Below are 20,686 nucleotides of genomic sequence, written 5' to 3' on the forward strand. Positions count from 1 at the left end.
TTTATATGCATTAAGAGACTCCTCTTAAATTGTTAATTATTAGAATATAACTTGGATAAAATAGTTATTAAATAACATTCGCCATTGATGCGGAACCTAAGCTAAAGCAAATTATTATATTAGTATAAGGTGGCTGCGTGAACGTGCGAGTATTTTATCCCTATACCCTATAGTGTTGTGGTGAACTGACATGTTACACGCAAGATTAGCCTTCATCAAAAATTTTAAAATTTGGCATATGGGAAAATGCTTTGGCAATATTTTTAATTTGACGGCTAGGAAAATGTCGAAAAGAGCAAATAGCAGTTGCATAAATTATGTCCATTTGATTGTTTGGTCTTTAAATAAGTTACTCATCACGATAAATGACCGGTTGCGCAAAAATTATACATCCTCATGAGTCTACTATACCAACACTTTCCAGGTAATAAATACTCTATCATGAAAATATAAAAAATAGTTAAATATTCAAAATTCACCACTGTGTATGGGTGCAATATTTTGTTATATTGAAGTCGGTAATAGCCTTATGACAATAAAATTAATGGTACTGGTGATGATTCCTGTCCTTGTGAATGAGTATTGTTATGGTACTTGAAATATGATTGCCACAGTTATAGGTATAAGTAAAGGATAACAATTTTTTAGTTGAAGTGCACTTGATTGACATACTTAGGCTCTACTATCTTTAAAGTTGAGTAAGGTTATTAAAATTGTTTAATGTAGAGAAAATATTTAAAAACTATAAAAAGAATTTTATTTATGAAATATTTAGTACATTAAAATTTGTTGTGCGTGGATTTATCCGTAAAATGGAGCCGCACATGCTTGAAATATTTTACTGCACCTCATTTCACACGGTAATTCTTCATCTTTCAAAGAGATATAACCTATTATTTAGGGTTCATTGTCATATTAGATCTGAAAAATGTGGACTATTGTGGAGGGGATCACTTCTTTCTGCTTCACTGGCCTCTAAAAGGTCCATTGTCCTAGAAAACATTTTAGGCACGTGTCTCATGTGCAACTCAATTGCTAAAGAAGTGCTAGGAATTTATGTACACTTCATTTCATTCTGTTGTTGACTGGAGGTTTACTTCACGGAAAGGAGTTGCATTGACTCTACAGCATCCTCGGCCGCAGTCAGAAAAATTGTCGATAGGAGGGAATTTGGTGAGCCCGCATCGTAAGTTATGCTGTTGTGGGGCATGAGGGAGGTCTTCGTACTCTTTGGAGTGTCACCTTCCCGAGCATTGCAATAGGTAGGCCATCAACGGACTGGCCACATAGATTTGAAGATCCCACCCGTGCTCCTCAACCTCCCCTCTGGAATGCGGCCTCACCAATTTCTCTTAAGTCCTTCCGCCTTTCCGCTGGCTACGGCTCAGGTTGCTTGTCAACTGGAGGGCTCCAAAATGTTTCTCCTGAGTATCACGCATCGATTAGAATCGTTGGAAGGTCCTCCTCTGCTGGTATTGCTGTTGTCTGTATTGCTGAGGCACCGGTTCTTGCGCTGCAGCGGGTTGGTCGTAGTCGTACTCGTTTGCTGCCTCCTCTGCTTGTGGCTGTGGTATCTGGGGAGCGGGCCTTCGAGATGCCGGTGGGGGCCCGGCTGGGATGCCGGGAGGCACGGGCGGGGCCTTGGGCAGGTGGTCGCCCTCGGCGCGGAAGCCGTTCTCGTCGGCGACATAGGTGACGGTGATGATGGTGCCGTCGGGTGAGGGGTAAGAGTAGGATCCCCTCTGCACCAGGAGCGTCACCTGCTCCTCAACCTCCTCAATGGGTCCGCCCTTGACCCGCTCCACGGGCCGCTTCACGTTCACCGTCTTCAGGATTCCAGATTCCTCGGAATGGATGTTATTGCCAGTCTCCCAGCTGAAATGATGCATCAAATGACAGAGAAATTAGAGGAAATGCAGTGTTTTTCCTTATTGCATACAGTCAGTAGCCCATACTAGCGACAGATTTCATGTAGTAATAATAAAAGGGACTTCGTACTTTCCGCACTAGTTACCAGTATATATGGAAAGTACAAAGTGGCTTTTATTATTACCCGTGTCCCTATTTTACTATTACTTACTTTAGGTATTAGTATTATCCCTTATCCCTAACTTAGGATAAGAGAAACATAATAAAAAGGAACGGTTGGTTTACAATTCCTTATTTACAAAGTGCAAGGGCTTTTCAGAGTTCTGGTTAACATTTACAGTTTGACCTATTTCCAACAGTATTTTTATTTATGTTAGAACATAAAATGTGATGAAGTTGATTGTAGGTGAATTAAATTTGTGGTAGTTAAGCATGGTAATAACATGTGCATGGTATACAATGTGGAAAGAGCAAAGTACATTTGATTAAGCCTAAGCATAGCTTCCACAATGTGAATGCACCTACTATCAACTTCATCAGATTTTATGTTCTTACACAAATAAAAATACTATAGGAAACATTTCAAACTGTAAATTTTACCCAAAACTCTGAAAAGCCCTTGCAATGTAAAAATAAGGAATTGAAAGCCCACCATTCGCTTTTATATTTTTGTGTTGTCCCAAGTCAGTGACACATTAATTGGTGACCTTTGTTTTCTAATGCCTGTATCATGTTAAAAGTTAAATACCCCAACATGGGACCCTATAGTAGGTTTTTTTCATTCAACAGTAAGAAAACTAATCTGCAAAAAAAACACGAACTTGAGAAAAATATCTAATAAATCAACACCACCCTTTGAATACAGTTCGATTATGTAAACATAGATACCGATATGAGCACACACAACGTTTACGTCATGGTAGCCATCCTGAAAAAGTAAAAAGTCCCCTTTTGGTCCAAGTTAGATCCCTGTCCCATGTATAGCTCGCCTTATTTATTTACTACCATGATCCGATTTGTGAGTTAAACACACATTTATCTACTTATAAATACTCTATTATGACTATACATAATTTTTTTAAGTTTTTGAATAGAGCGAATAATTATAGGGTGGTTGATGTTGAAACAGTGTTACAGGGATAAACGCTGAAAGTTTTTGCACGATATTTTTCATTTTATGTGCGTAAGGAGATGAATGGAGGTGAAGTGGACGGAGTGTAAGAGAAGCAACGAAGTTCTGTACTCGGTGGAAGAGGAGAGACAACTTCTGGATGAAGTGCGGGGACAGAAGGTTTGGATGGAGTGAGCGTTGAACGGGGACGGGTTGTTGAGAGAAAAATTAGTTGGATGGATTTTAGCTAAGTGGAAAAAAGTTGGGAGGAGAGTAGCATTTGTAGGTTGAATGATTTATAGATGGATTATTTTTGAGAAATTAAAAAAAAATTAAGAAAATCTATTGAGACATTTCCAATAACCACGTCTCCAAGTCACTTTAACAAAGTCTTAACCATCGTATTGCAGTGAAAACAATTTAAGGAAGAGCCATACACGGAATTGTAGAATTATAGATTTATAATTAGGTCTAAATTTATCGCTTGGAGCAAGGAGTGTAGGTATGTATATCTCTATGTTATTTGGAACTTCTCTGTGTAACACATCGTGATTTGTTGCTATTTATTTGCTCTTTCACTGTTATTTTACGTAAGAATCATTAAGAACATCGTTTGAAATGAAAGTAGGATAATTAAGGTATAAGAGCAATAACATAATTTTTTAAGCTTCATAAAAATGTACTGGATATGTAATCCGCTAGAAAATTACATCAGAATTCCTTAATTATGTTGATTTTTGTCACTCTGCATAATTGTTGGTCGAGATAGCGGTAGTCGGTTTAGGCAATTGGCCCCCGTAAAAACTAACAAAGTTATTCTAACTTGAAATTTTCTCAAAGCCTGAGATTTTTGGCAATTCAAGGCGTTCAACCATGGGAAATCATGCCTCAAACCCCGCCTCTCCCAACGGCTATAACCCAAACTCCTGTAAGTCCATGCGATTCCAATTATCGCCGATTTTAAAACTCTTCTGTTCCCCTGGGGAGACATTCAGTGTCGGCTCCCCCCTCCCCCCAAGCAAGTCTCCTCCCCGGGCGTGCGAACTATGCCTTTTCAATCCCGAATGGATGATGCAATGGTCCCTACTCGGCGTGTGCTTGTTGCGCAATGCCGGAGGGAAAAAAGGTGGGGGTGTCGTGAGAAGGGAAGATTGTTAAGAAAGATACAAAATAAAGGGAATGGCTGAATAAAAGCTTAGCTAGTCAGAGGAGGCCTTTTGAGAACCTATGGGATGGATTTAAAACAGGTGTAAGCATGCTTCTCCAATATGGACCTGTGCGACTACAGTAAGATTTGATAGGGTGGCTATTAGAAATTATTATGTATTAGGATATTCGTATATGCTACGTATGGAGTATGTTTCTCTATGGAGGCGAGGCTTGGACATCGACAGCAGCAGGGAAGTCAAGAGTGGAAGCAATAGAAATGTTGTGCTACCGAAGAATGATGAAGATGAAATGGATCGACCGTCTTAGTAACGAGGAAGTCCTAAGAAGCGTGGGAGAAAAGAGAAGCCTCCTAAAAACCTTAAGCAGAAGACGGGACAACTTAGTTGGCCACATTATGAAGCATGATGGCCGGATGAACACAATCGTCGAAGGACAGGTGGAAGGGAAGAAGGGCAAGGGACGGCCCCGAATGAGTTAAATAGGACAGGTTGTAAAGGATGTAAAAGAGAAGAAATACGTAGGTGTGAAAAGGCTATCGGATAGGAGAGAGGAATGGAGAGCTGCGTCAAACGACCTCAGGATTGTTGACTAATGATGATAGGGTATTCGAGTGGCTGAATTCCAACCGTGAGTGGTTTGTTGCTATTTATTTGCTCTTTCACTGTTATTTTACGTAAGAATCATTAAGAACATCGTTTGAAATGAAAGTAGGATAATTAAGGTATAAGAGCAATAACATAATTTTGTGAGTGTTATTGGAGTGAAAGTGAGTGGTATTCCAACCGGCGTCTTCAGGTCGATGGACCTGAAGACGCCGGTTGGAATACCGGAGAAACTGTCGTCATAAAGAAAAATCCACGCGGTGAAGCCCAGGAACATGGAGACATATATACATAATGTATGGCTTATTTAAAACAAAGATTCTAAATATAAAATTATTTATAATTATTAAAAGTTTCACCTACCGGTAATCAAATTAAACAATAAAATGTGCACTTGACATTTTAGGGGGTATTATATTAGTAATATACATATATAGGGGTACGGGAGGAAAAAAAGATTGGGACCTGCTAGTCTACATGCTTCTCCAATGTTCTACTTCAATAAAATCTTGCGTAATCTATTTCAATGAAAATTTGCATAGGGTAATCCAAGCCACTACTCTCTGTTTCGCCGGCCATAAGCTGACAGGCAATCAACAAAACAGAAACTGGCAATGGTCATCGATATTCTAATGTCCATTGACATTTAAACTAATGCTTTTCAAATTCAGAGACAGTGATGTACATAAATTTGCCACCCTTAAAATCAATAAGATTTTCAAATTTTCAAAGTGGTATCTGGTGTTGATTAGTGAAATTTATAATTTATATTGAACCAGTAGTAAAAATTAAATTTGTAAATTTCCACAGGCTGCATTTTTCCATAGCCATGGTCAAACAGTCCATACCAAAAGATGCTTGTTCTAATGGACCTTCCAGTTGAACGTAATTATGTCTTCTGCTCGACCATAGCCGTTTAAAAAATCATCCTGTTGAAGTTAAAAGTTTTTTTTTTCTTGTCGGTTCAACATGGCACTATAACAATTTCATTTCAGAGTTTGAACTGACTGTATTAATGAAGACTTACCTAAAGCACTAAAACAAACATAGTGATGGCATTCTAGGTCCATTTAAGGGTTAATAAAATATACTTCTCTCTTACTATTACCTACTTATCGTATGCAATAGTTTTCTATCACAAATTAGTCAACTTTCGTATAAAATTTGCAACAAATTAGTGTCCTCCATTTCAAGCTACTCTAAGATGAGACATTACTGGGTGAATCAAGTAATGTACTCATTTTAATTTATTACTAGCTGCAACATACCAGAATACCCGTCACCCTCAATACTTGCCCGGGCTATAAACCCGGAATCGGCCCCTGTGAGTGTATATACCACCTCTTCAATGGCGATAAATGTAGGTACTCAGGGGAAAAATCACAACACAAGTGTACATGAGACCAGTGTAACCTTTCCAGTGTTAGAGCAATGTACCAGAATAGGTCATCTTACATAGAACATATTGGTGAAATTAGTTCCTTCTTTCTTCTTATGCTATTATTAGCTGAGTTATCCATCAATGTTCAGTGTATATGTGGTTGATGTAAGATAGGACGGAATTTTCTGGTTTTTGACGTATATTACTATTTTTAATTTTTTACAAACTTGATTTTTTATCTTGATACTCAATTTTTTCTTCTTGTGAAACTGTAAGGATTTTAGAAAATCGTAGTCCATGAATGAATTGCATCGGTTGAATTTCGCGCCACATTATCTTTTTCAATTCCTTTCCCTTCATCTTGACCCCTTTCCCAAAACCGACACGTTTTAGCGACAGCGAGAGAGTGGTTCATCGCTTCGCCGCCCGACGTGAATCTTCGGAGAGAGCTGCCACCTATTGTCGGTTCTTAGAACTCACGGCAACTCTTGCCGGTGGTAGTCGGAGGTGAAGGCGCTTTTGAGGAAATTTTGGATGTTTTCCCTCAGCGCGGGCGTTTGTTGTTGTCCTGCCATTAGCTACCTGTCCTACGATATTTTGCTGGTCACACAGGTTATGCGCCATAGAAATGAAATGACTGAGAAAAACACTTAACTTTTGTTTGGTGTACGTAAGTTCCCCACTAAATACCCTATATATGTATAAAATTCCTATAATTTTATGCATTAAACTCTTATCCAACTAAATATCTCATGTGTTCCAAATTATAAGAATCAAGGAAAATGTTTTAAAGGGGGGGAGTTTAAGCTCTACGGCTTCATAAAATGCAATTCTTATTGAATAAAAATTTGTTAATCATTAACGATTTGCTTTGAGAAATGGTTTAATTTGTTCTTTTAACAGGGAATATCATGTTCGAAAATTCTTCTTCATCTTTAGGTGCTTATTTATTTTTTATATCTTCAATTTACGGATTAGTGTATTTTTCAATGTTAAGAAATTTAATCGTTCAAATGTGGTCTAAACGCAGGTGTTTACTAACAGTATACGGAATGTTAATTCTACACTTAGGCAATAACTCTTATTTTTTAGCGACATATAATCGATTAAAGTTTGCTTTTCTGGTGAAGTAATTATGATTCACGTATCTATTTTACTGAAATAGATTCTACTATATTTTTTATTGGTCATTTCAAGGAATGAAATACTACCATTATATTTAGAATATTCGCTGTAAAATCAAAATTGTTAATGTGTGAGAAAAATTCACAGGGAAAGTCCATAAAATTTGACTAAGTAAAAATTTATGGAATGCCAGGGAAAGTAATGCGAAACTTGGGGAATAGCATCTTTGTTGTAAAATACCAGTCCCCAATATTATTCCCATGGTCCCCCAGAGAAGTGTAAGTCCTTTTCATGTAAAATTCCCTTAATATATCACCGTAATAAACTATGTATTTTCTGTTTCCTCATATTTTGTCAACTCAAAACTACTACTATTGCGGTTAATAAATGTTTTAAATGAAATTGGATCGTTTTTAACCTCACTTTGATCTATGAGATGAATTCAGTCTGAATTCTAAACGAATTGCCTTGGTGAATCAATTAATATGGCCAATAAAAAATTATGTTGAAAAGATATCGATATTATCATGAAGAAAATTTTATTGAAAAAGGATCTCGAAATTCGTTGGTACAACACTGTATCCAATCTGCTGTAAATAAATATTGCTGGGTTTGAAACCCAACATTAACCATAAATATTTCTCCTCTTGAGCAGATTTAATCGACTATATGCCGCTAAAAAATAAGAAATATTGCATATATCAAGTATCTCTCTTCATATTAAATGAAGTTAAAATTGACCATTGAAATTAGTCTAAATTTGGATTTCTTAAACCAAATAATTTGTATATTATGAATACACTAATCGATTTGAATCGGCGAATCTATTTAAATAATAAACCGCCAATCAGTCTAGAATTGGTGAAGATAGTTATGAAAGTCAAGATATTTTTAGTGTTTTATGCGAATTTCAAATGCCTCCTTATGGATGTGCAAAATTTCGATTTATGTCGTTGTATATTTTCGATCAAAAAAAGGAGTAGACGCGCGCGTCTAATTCCCTCCCATCTCTCAGAACAATGTGCCGTAAAAATAGTCGTAAGGCATCCGCTTTTAGCTCGCAAACACTGTTAAACCGTGCCTTCAGCGGAAGGCAATGAAATGCCAATGGCGTTAATGCATACCGATTGTCAGCTGTTGAGGGATTCAGGGGCGGATGATGAGTGCATAAATATCTTAGGCAACGGGTCGGTAAGACTCGCTTTCATATAAGGATGCTGGGATGGGGAAGATTGGTGCGATGAGGTTGAGGGGGATGACAAGGACACTGTGGTACCGGGTGAAGCAGGATTCACCCGTAAGGTGAGCCGCGGCCGCTGAGATAACGGTGCCTTCCGCGGTGGGGTGAGGGAGTATTGCGGAGAGTTTAGCGGGAGGAGTGTTGCATCTTCTACGAGTGCAGCGTAGGAGTGGCCTATTAATTAAAGGAGTCACTGGAATTTCCCCGTGAGAGTATATGGGCGATGTCATCGATAATGCTCAAATAAATATTGACCTTTTAACCCATTTCCGCCCAGAAAACATGGTGTTTGCGATTGTGAAGATACTTAGGTACGTTCATCCCATGTATTTAAGACTAGAGGTTAATTAAATCAGAGAGCCAGGCTTTATAAGATGATAAAGATATTAGGCAGCAGAAGGTTCGAATTTCATGCAATATTATGATTTTTTTACTGACCGACAAGCCTAACCAGTTTATTCGGACGAGGTCAGTCTAATGCTTTAGACGGATAAATAGTCTATAAGAACTTTTTTATGCTACAAATCTCTGTAGCTTTACTAACTTCTCCTTCCATCATAATATCAAATGGAATATATTAATCCATTTCTGCCCAGAAAACATTCTGCTTGCGATTGTAAAGATACTTAGGTACGTTGATCCCATGTATTTAAGACTACAGGATGATTAAATCAGGGAGCCAGGGTTTATAAGATGATAAAGATATTAGGCAGCAGAAGGTTCGAACTTCAAGCAATATTATGAAATTTTTTACAGACCGACAAGCCCAACCAGTTAATTCGGACGGACGGACATGTGTAGCTATTTGAACTTCTCGCACCATCATAATAGTAACATTTGGATTTTGTAATTGAAATTTTTATTGAATAAACTACTATTGTTTATTGCTTACATGATATTAATTCAAATTCTATTTATTTGTAACGCTATTGTTTTTAGAGTTTAGCATATTTACCATGTTAAGTGATCAGTTTCTCTCTCATAGTGAAATCAATGCGGTTTTCAATTATCGAATATGGCTTATGACCTCCCTGGAGGCACGAAGGAAGAACTATAAATCGATTTTTACTGTGCAATCGAAGTTACCGATTGATATAGTAATATCAATAAGAGAAAAATGTGAATAAGCACGAGAGTTTCTACTAAATTATACTATGCAGCGTTGCAATGGTTCGAGTTCAATTGTTATTGGTGAAATGGCCGGGAAAACTTATTTTGTTCACTATATATGGATTTATAATTACTCATTTTCAGATTTTCTCGAGACCAATTTATTCCATAATGTTATACCTCTAAACTTATGCCTATTTCTTATCTCTATTGCAGGAAAACGTTTCTTCACATACGGGTGAAAGCTTATTTGATATTCTTTTTTGTCATTTATTTGAAAATAAATAGTAAGTAATAATCATTTTAACGTATTTGTGGAAGCAAAACTCATAACTTTCGTGAATTGGCTAAGATTTCTCAATATTGGCTTTAAGGGTTCATCGATGGAGTGGAGAAACTGCACATATGGAATATCCCCTATTAGTTCCATTCTGAACCGGTCAAATAGGGGCCGTAACCTTTAAAATTTAGGGTAATCCTTAATTTTGGAGGCGAGTCAGAATTCGGTAGCAATTAATTGCATTTTTGGAAGTTATATTTGGCTCGAAGGTATGACACAAGAGGGGTAATGAAATATCTTTCGGAAAACGTCGAGTGAGTCTCCGTTGACACCGAAACTCTAAAAGAGGCCTGTGAGGAAAGTGAAAGTGGAGATGATGATGACGATGCGTGGGCTACTAATTTCATAAGGGCAGATGTAACCTCACGCGCTCGAACGCGGAAACCACATTTCCATACCTCACACAACTTTGGCGAGGGAATTTGGTGGATAGACAGGCGTGTGTTTGGTGGTAAAAAGGGAGAGATGAAGTGGAATTAACATGCTATTGATTATGTATTGGGTGTTAAAATAATATTATTCATATTAAATCTATAAACCTATTAATTTAGAATTTATATCGCCCAAAGAAACTATAATTTTCTCTTACTACATAAATTAACAATTTTCTCAGTTTGGTGCATACTTCGAATTAGCGGACTTCCATCTTAATTCTCAATATAGTGCTGATAAAATGTTTTTAAACTCCATATTCCCGTACCAAATTATGTTGAAAAACAATGATAATCGATTTGGATCTTTATAAGAACACAAATGCCGGAGTGTATATAATTTTTAAATATTTTCTCGAACTCTATCATCTATTTTATACAACTTCATCAACTCTATCATCTCTGTAGCATTTTTGTACTTATAAAGCTTCAAATTGCTTGCCATTTTTAGTCTAGATAATGTTATTAAGGGATTGTATGCTTTGCTGTCAAGTCGTAATGGACACTTTATCATTTATTTCGTAATACTCTGCTTAGAGAAAACGCCGCTGTATTACGTCGGCTTTTTAAAGATACTAAGCGTACACATTTTTATGAACGTAAGAAAATTCTATTCTGCTAAAGAAAAGTTTGCCGTCCTTCAATTATTCGATAATTATGCGATATTTAAAATTTCTGGGGTGTAAAAATTTATTTTAGAAAACCAAATGGAAACTCTAGCTTTTATCATCTCTAGTGGTGTTGCGCCAATCCACTTCGCGCCTAAGGTGATAATGATAGTGCACTCCTCTCCTTGGGCTTGATTTGCAAGTCGTGAAGGCTTAAATGGCTGCTGGCCAAAGGCTTTGGGAATAAAACATGAGCAATGCAATGTCTCTCTTATGGAAGGTGAACTAACGGGTGTTTAGTAGCTTCTGCTTATTGGTCATCCCTTGATTAGATGTGTCGTAAATGACGCAAATGGCTGACACTCACTTTTATCTGAAGGTCTCCTAAAAGTTCTTCTAACATCCCCTGTATTTATGGTATAACATATGCTTGAGAAAGATTTTAGCAGACCAACTTCTGTGTGTGGATGAGTCAATACATTCCTGAGGAAGTATTTCTTTCAACCCAATAACTATATATGTTTAAGATTTTCAGTTAAGAAATTATGCCAATTCTGACCAATGGGAACTCCACTCAGTCGAAGGGTGGTTTGAAAATCGATTTTCAGAGCTCAAAAACGGTGGTTTTTAAGTAGTAAAATAGTTATATTCGTTTAACTTTTTCCAGCAATCACGATCAAATACTAGTGAAAAGTGTTAACTACCTTCTAAAAACATTGAATTTTTACTGTAAGTTTTGACCGAAAGGGAAATATGGCCTATAGCCCTCAGGCGCTAAACATATCACTCCTATTCGTCCCGTTAGGGGAAATAAACTGCCGAAATATATCTATTTGGTAAGGATTTTGCTGAATTCAAATCTTGAAAAGCTATTTTCATAGAATCCTTCCAGAAAGCCTCCAGTTATTTGTCTCCATGCTTGGTTTGGCGATAGCGTTCCCTATTCCTTTTAGCCTCTAATTTTACTGGATTTCTCCAGTATCGATTTTATCAACTTTAAGCTGTGTCGCCTCCGTCACAGTCTTAAGCCGCTTTGTTTTTCGCCTCCATTTGTCCCTGTAGGAGGTGGGAGGAGAACTAGTATCGGAGATATCATGGTTTGCCAATAGCGGGATTCTTCAACCGCGACAGTGGTTGGCAAGTTCCAGATTTCTGTACTAAAGATCTCTACTCGCTAGGCAAGAAAGTTCCCTATTAATTCGTCATTGCATCTTAACTTGCTGGACAATATTACTAAATACTTTTGCCAAGTGGCATTTTCGTTAATTCCCAAATCGAGAAGCTTATCTGCAAAAGTGACCCCTCTCAAATCATTAGTCTCCATGGTTAGTTTGGTAATACAGATTCCGTGTATCCGCCCCTGGCGATGGTGGAAAGAACTCAGGCGCCAGCGTGAATCTTTTGAGGGGGTCGGCAAGCGTGTTGGGGAGGTAAGGAGGTTTGGTGTGGAGGAGGATGTTGCCGGAGATAGAGGACGGACGGGTTGGGTGAGGCGGGAGAAAGGCAAGAAAGTCATCTGGGGGGCGTTGCATCATCAACCGCCCGAGCCATCTTTCGAGCATGGAGTGTGAGGGAAAATGCCATCATCGGCGTCACCCGCCCCTTTGAGGGACGCTGCACTTGCCTCCTCTCCGGGAGAGGTACTTGGGTGCGGGGGAAAAGGGGTGGGATGGGATAGGATTGCGGGGAGAAATGGGAAAATACACACGTGCATAGTGCTTAGATACAACCCTTAGATTGGTATATAGCAACTAAGGGTGGGTAACTATATTTGGTGAAACCTTAAAACGGGAAACATAATCATATATGCACTGATATTGTTTAATTATTATTAAATTATTCTACCGATAAAGGAAGGTTTCCATGAAGTACTTAAGAAGTATTCTTGGAGCCTCCCCTTCCTTCACGCACTTCCCTCTTCAATTCACAATAAGACCTACTCCCTTTCATTCTATCTAAAAATCCTATTCTTTTCCTTCCTCTCCCTCATTTACATAGCATTCTACCAATATCAAGCACGGTCTCTGGCGTTACTTTGTGGAACTGCTTAATCGCAAAATAAAATAAAAATACCTTGTTCTATTCCACATTTTATTTAAAATAGTACGACCCGGGTTTCTGCATATCATGCTATCATCACGTGATGATTTAAAATCCCTTTAACCCGGGTTTTAACATCCCATCCTCGCTAAGTATTTCCTCCATGCATACTTTCTTTCTCCTCCATAATTAATTTAAAATGATCCTGATAGTCTCACAATTTTTTTATGGTCTTACACATGTTTCGACACTATATTACTCCAGGTTTTTAGAAATCTTTGAGAATGACATAGTGTATTATGTGTTAACCTGTATCAGCTCATTAAAAATTTGTGAAACATACAATGTAAAGTATCTGTGATTATGTTTCCTGGTATATAGTGGCCCTCCATTTCTCCTTTATACAGAACAAGTACCTTCAGTTCCCTGATCTTTTATCCTTGTGTCCTTCGTTATCTCTACCTAGTTTATCTCGGGGTCGTCCTTGAGGGACTTATATTTCTCCTGTAACTCAATTGTTTTCCTCACGAAGTGGGAAAATATCAAAATACAATTGCGTTCGGTTGCGCAATCGTTACTCATGGTGTACCGTGATTGGACTCCGTAAAAAATGTAGGACCGTAAAGAGACTACTAGGGAAAATTGCAATGCAACTTCTATGAATATGTCTTCAAGAAAAAATCTACAGGTGTGGTGTAAATTTAATTGCAGTCTGATTATTGACGGGTAAAGGTCCCACTTTGCCCACGACTCTCGCTCATTTGAAAGCATACCTATACTTCGCGTAACTTCTCTTTGACACCTCCATTAGGAGAAGCATGAAGTCTGTTCCAAGATCATTTAAATAGGTCAAAGAATTCCTATTACAGTGAAAGTGATTCCTTGACCACTTTATCTTAGGTGGTATATTTATCGTCATTTTGAAATACGGTAATTATTAATACAATTAAAAATCTTTCATTCGTTTCGCTTTATTCTTCGTTTTATTAATTTTTTTAAGATAATGTGAAAGAGATAGCGACAAAGTGTTTTAAGTATTGAGGTAAGAGATTCTCATTATTTGAGCCTAAATTTGGTTATTTTGGCTCAAATTCAAGAGGATATTTACTACATTCTTTTCGAATGTCATTTTCACCAGCATATTCCACAACAATACGCCTCACGATGTTAATTTCATTTGAAGTAAGGAATCCACTCTCTTTCATTATCATTAAATAACCATTCGCATTGACTGGGATGTTTAAATTTCCAGTCGAGTGATTTAGCCAGTTAAGCTACCTATATGGTGATAGAAAAGATTAGTTTATAGCGAACACCTCTAAATGTTCAAAGTTTGGGCTTTTCTCTCCGGTCCAGGCGTAGATGCACGACTTGGACTGGTAGTCGCATAATATGCTCAGCTGTTCACCTTATCCGGTATAGTCCAATACCTTTCTCTTAGGGCAAATATTCCTCCGTATATTAACTTGCTAAAACAGTCGACCGGAAATTGGGGGATCTAGGTTCGAGCCCAGGTCAAGGCGAATTATTTTTTCTCTTTGGAATTTTCGCATAAATTGTGCACTGCGGGTGACTCAGTAAGTATTAGTTTCTTAACGTGAACTTATATTCCCGCTGGAAGCCGATCGATTGACACTTCATTTTAAGAACATCACAAAAGAAGGTATAATTTCTGGGAGTACATAAATAAATATTTTTGGTCGTCAACGAACGAGCACAAAACATCGGTGATATAGAAGTAAACATGGAATTATTATTGTTATTGCACTATTCCACCGATTAAGGTAGGTTTCCATGAAGTACAAAAAAAGTAATCTGGAAGCCTCCCTTTCCTTTCAGCACTGCCTTCTTCAATTCACTGTAAGGCCTACTCCATTCATTTTAACTATAAATCCTGTTATTTACCGTCCTCTCCCTCATTTACCTAACATTCTACCCTCTAACACCGTTTTCAACATCCCCTCCCCGCCAAGTACTCCCCCAATCCAAACCTTCTATCTCCTCCGTATCTCATCTATAAGTTGCCTCTCGTCACCCAACATGACCAACACTTAGTCCTTCTCTCCGTCCATTTCACCTTTTCCATTCTTCTGCATACCCACATCTCGAATGCTTCCAATCTTCTCTTGTCCTCCTCCCTTAGTGTCCACGTTTCCGCACCGTAGAGAGCTACACTGAAGATAAAAATCTTCACTAAACTTTTCTTTTAAACTCTTACAGAACGATCCTTTCGGAAGCTCCTTCCTGTTCATGAACGCTTCCTTTTGCTAATGCAATTCGCTAACTGATGTCCTTGCTACTGTATCCGTTTTCACCTTGGCTAGTCCTGGTGTACTTAAATTATCATATTATAAGTTCATAAATGTTCGCTAAATTTTATAATGCATCAGCCGTGTATGGGATTTACTTCCCTCAGTTACGTACAACGGGATGGCGGTTAGGTAGGGCTGACGACGGAGAGAGTTAACGGAGAGGAGGTCACGGTGCCACAGTCATCCCATACCACCGGTGTCCTCCTCTCCAGCCTCTCCCACTGTCGCCTCTCTCGACGAGATGAAGCCCATCCCCGGCAGATGGAGGGAGACTTCAACGCTTGCGTAATTTCAACAAGTCCTGCGAGTACCCGCCATTAAACATTTATGCAAGACTCGGGCATCCCGGCGTACTTAAAGCACTGTGAGGAAAGTGCAGTTAGTATCTACCATCCCGGGTGGGGAAAATTAACGATACTTATTTTTAGTGCTCTCTCCGTTTTCTTCCATTCGCCCGCTGCGTTTCGGTTCGTTATGCGCCCCACCATAAAACTTTGTCGTTTACGGTCGATATGATGTGTGACTTGTGGGAGCTTGGTTCGTTACCTATCTAGGAGTGTCGTCATGCATTTTTCAAGTGGCTTGACTCTCTATAATCAGTGTATTTTATTCTTTATAATTTTATAGTGTTACGAATACTTTTATTAGGTTTGATATTCAAGAGAGTAGCATAAGAGTTACCAACTTATCATTGCTTCCGTTCACTATTTAACTATTATGAAGGGTGTATTTATTCAGTGCTTTGTTTGAAAATCATGAAAGGGGTCCAAGGTAAAAATATCAAAGTACATAATTTCTCTGTTGCTCAAATTTCATTGATAATTTTTATAAAAGGATATTTTATTCCCAAGGCATTTGATTTTTTAATATTTACTGACTGTATAATTAGTCTCGGAGAAGATAATTTAGACATCCTTGTTTTATTTTTCTCAAATTTACTTTCAGTGCCTCTATCCCATACTCAGCACCTGTAAATCCTATGTATTTAAGTTGAAGTTTTTCATTCTAAGGGTATAATTTTAAGGTTATTTTCGAAATATACTTGCATATTATTAGTGATACACTTTTAACCTATGTAGAAATTATAATCTCAAACGCCTACGTGTAAAAGAAAATTTTGCTGTGAGAATGCAAAGTATGGTTTGGGTAGTACATACATTTTGAAATGGCCTTTGCAAAATCCAATGCCCAATCGTCTTAAATAACTATTGATACATACGAGACTTAATTGGCAGAGGGTTGAAGTGATAGTTATTAGTTTTATTGTGACATTTTGTAGCTTATTAATTTTATTTTAATGCTTATTAAAAAATTAGGCCTATGACATGAAATTTCAGATGATTAAATGAATGTGTCTGGTATTTTGTGTAATATCCAGAATAAATACAGTTTTTGTGTTAATGTTTTGTAGACTTACTATTACATTCCATTGTAAGCTGTCAGTAAAGGAATCTAATATTGCTGTTTTTTGGCAACATTAATATTTTTTCATCCTGTAATTGAATTAATTTCTCGGTTAAAAAAAACCCTATAGGTTTTCCTATTTGTGGGTATTAGGGACGAATTGCATAGGAGCAATAAAATCCTGTTCCTTCCCATATTCTCTGGTTGTTGCGTTTGATGGGTATTGAGCAACTTCATTAGGAATTGAGAAACGCATCTTCGGTATCCGGAAGGGAGGAGAATGAGTGATGTCACCCCAAAAAGAAGACGATGCGTGCTCGTGTTCATGAGCGTCGCTTTCTCCGCCGGAGAAAATCGGTTCTAGAAAAGTGAGCGTCAAAAAAGAAAACGCTAAAAAGATTTGAATTATGACTAGATAAAGAGTTCGCCTTGAAGATGTTCTCATGAGGGTGAAGAGTGAGGGGATTTGTGAGCGCGACTGTTGTCATGGAGATCTCATCGGTATCATATTGGAAGACGGGGAAGCAGAGACCTCGTATCCATGGGGTGAAAGAGAAAGTCTTTCGTAATGATGGATTGATCAATGCAGGGGCCACTATATTAGTGAGGATAGCTCTAGAAGAAATCATAAATTCGAATTATAATGCAAACGCCTTGAACTCGCTGGGTCTTGTAGTTTATGTAAATTGAGTACGGATAAATAAACCCAATGTAACCAATACATTTTTGGTAAATCCGTAGGAAAGGTTTACAGCAGTCATGTGTGTGCCTTAAATCTACCTTGCATTCCCTTCGTAGATCTTTCTCCAATATTCCATGTAACTTAATTTAATCTAGTCTCTTAAATGTCAATATTTAAATAAGACATATTGCTTTTGGGTCAGAAATTTCTTTCTCTTTCGATTTCTTCGTCATAAGAATGCCAAATTACCCAACTAGAAATACAACCTTCCTGATATTCTCTCAAATTTCCCGCAGTTTAATAAGAAATGTGTAAATACACTTTTAACTTAGGCGAAGATCACGGCAGCATTATGTCAATAACTCATTCCTATTGCATGTGTTAATGCAACAAAAACAAGTCCTAGGAAGTCTCTCTGGCATTGTTTTTATTGTTATCTAATTCATCATAATATTTGTTTTCCTCTATAAACAAACGTGAAGCTTTCTTACATGATTTTAGGCGGCAGAGGCGGCTATTCAACTTTCAATTTCGGCGTCATTCAGCAGTTCATTGTAAAACAAATTTTAGGAAAACATTTTTGATTATTAACGACGGATGGATTTATTTGTAGATATTAAGCTTAAGCTTAAAAAAATTAGAAATATACGCATAATTTATTTCTACATAGAGAGATTTCTAGGAGGAATTATCATCGTACTTATCCTTCGCTAAAATCATCTATCATCGCAAAAACCCTCATTTATCTCCCATATCTTTCCTTCATCATTATATCCTTTACTCTTTAGTAAATCTCCTCTTTTCATTTCTCTCCACTAAAAACGTATCAACCTTTTTGTATCTTACCGTTCCTCCTCTTACTTAACATGGCTATAAAAGCTTTCAAATTCGTTTTTATAGCTATTTTTGACCTTTTATGTACTCATCTCTTCCCAGAACTACATAAATTTGTTATATTGCGCACGACAGGTGGATGATGCCGTTATGTAACCGGTTCCGTAAGGTTTCTGTCATAGTTTGTTGATAGAGGAAAGAAAGACATAGCGTCATGAGATGGTTACAAAACAAAAGTTTCATTAAGCAATTTTGAGCATGTTGCGTGTATTTTTTAATGTTTGAATCTATCAGCTTGTTTCACTCAAGATTAGCTTATTTTATATTTTAGCCTATGGGTAATTAGGCTAGCCTATCCTATCGTATATTGATTTTTTTCATTATCACATTAAACGGTCTAACGTACACCATAAATTGTTTGAGCTTTCATTATGCCCAGCGTTATAAGTTCAATAAGCCATCGTCATATACTACGTGGCGTAGTCTTCATAATATGCCTGGTCATGTAATTATTTTATCTATAATTTTAGCTTAAAATCATTTCACTAAATGCTAATATTCAGTAGCCATTTTAGACCGCCTAAAACTACCGTTTTCTTTATATTTCGTTGTGAATAGAAAAATTTATTTTGGTGCCAAAAGCTGTACAAACACTTTGTCTTAGTCGCTTACGGAGGACATTAAGTGGCTTATCAAAGTTGATATTATGTTCCAGTCTTTTCATTAGTGTGTGCTCGCATGTGCTCGCATTTAGTATGTACCTTTGATTTCTGTTTTTAGGTAACACATACGTGTAAACGCTTGAATTTATTTCTCATTTGCTTTTCTAATGGAGATTTAATATGAAAAGGTATAATTTCAGAGAATGAATTAATTAACACTCTTGACTGAATAAATTGTTGACTTTTTACGTGAAATAATATGTGAAAGTTATGCCCATAGGTTCAATGAAAAATGTTAATTCCACGAATATATGTCAGCTGCTTGTCACATATTTGATGGAGAAGATGGGATGAAAATATTAAATACAGAAGTATGTTCAGTGAGAAAGATTAATAATATATTCTTGCCGTGGTCTTGTGAAATATTTTCGGGGAAGGTGAAGTGAAAGTAATTGATAAAAAATATTATTTCCCCTGATAGACTGAAAAAAGATACCGTATTAGATACCTTACCATAACTTTATCTATAAATATTATTTTCATATAATTTATATTGAACTGAATATATTATGTTGAAAGGCTCATTTAGACTTTCTTTGCCAGGGAAAAGAGCTTCTTAGAGCGTGATTAAGTGGGTCAGTACCTCGTTCTGTAGCTTCCGTCCTCTCCTTGCTCTCGCTCAAGCCTCAGGATGGGGATGGGCGTCACTATCTGCCTGCCATCTTTCGTGAGCTGCGGCTGCCTCTCTTCGTCGGTGAGCGGAGGTGCCGTAAACTGGTAGCGACCCGGTGGTGTCTGTGGCCTGGCCAGGGAAGCTCCCGCTAAGAGCAACACCATCGACGACACCTAAATGTCAATGGATTGCCTCATAAATCGACTGCAAAGCTGGTTGAACCAATGGTGAAATTTTATTTCATCGTGAATAATAAACAAAATTTGCCGTAATAGTATTGTATTATCAATAATAAGGAAATAGTAGACATATTAGTATATAGTAGCGAGATAATATGATATACACAACTGCAGTGAGAAGTTTTTGATTCAGATATTTTAATCTGCCTTTGCGTTTTAAAGTTTTTCGTTTTTTAATGTACTTGAAAGTGTAGATATATCCGTGAATAATTATTCTCATTTTTCATGATATAACTATTAAAATTTTCTAATAATTATATGTTTATAGCAAGAATTAGCATATATTTAACAAGAATTTCAAAATTAGTAACAGAGTATTATCAAATAACCTTAACAAAGAGTAGAAAATTCGAATGATACTCTTTCATTTCTTAGATTATTGTCATCTTGTTTGGAATTATAAGGGATACGTTGTTAAATTTCTGCAATTATGCAATTGAATGTAATTAAAATAAAAAATAACTTTCTTGATGTGTTATTTTTTGCAACCGCTACGTTGTATTGCGATAAGTTTCCCTTATTGTCTTTTTTGATATGTAAACATATTTAATTATAATTTATCCATTTTAAATCATTAAACCACCTAAAATTATCCATTCAAAGTAATGAATACGGCGCCACCCAAACACCTCCTCTATTCGTACTCACGATCAACGATCTTCGCGCCATCTCGCGGCTGCAATGTCAACCGCCTCGAACGAAACAAAACCTGGGAGACAAAAGAAGAGCCGAGAGCGCAAGCGGAGGGAAGACTCGGGAGTAATAAACGCCTTCCTCGCCTGAAAGAAAATATTGATACTAAAAAACAATTAGACGTTCTGGATGTCGCTTCGAGTCGCAGTCCTTTTGGGGT

The 20,686-nt window shown here is 37.2% G+C and overlaps 1 protein-coding gene across 1 annotated transcript; it reads right to left on the reverse strand.

Annotated features, from left to right (window-relative positions):
* Positions 1–734: 734 nt before the first annotated feature.
* Positions 735–20,686, reverse strand: LOC124160225 (endocuticle structural glycoprotein SgAbd-2-like). Its single transcript, XM_046536033.1, has 3 exons — positions 20,482–20,686; positions 19,565–19,767; positions 735–1,875 (listed from the first exon to the last, which is right to left on the reverse strand). Exons 1-3 carry the CDS (start codon positions 20,500–20,502, stop codon positions 1,443–1,445), a joined length of 657 nt encoding a protein of 218 aa, XP_046391989.1. The 5' UTR covers positions 20,503–20,686; the 3' UTR covers positions 735–1,442.

This window comes from Ischnura elegans, chromosome 6 (assembly GCF_921293095.1).
Source record: "Ischnura elegans chromosome 6, ioIscEleg1.1, whole genome shotgun sequence".
NCBI lineage: Eukaryota > Metazoa > Arthropoda > Insecta > Odonata > Coenagrionidae > Ischnura > Ischnura elegans.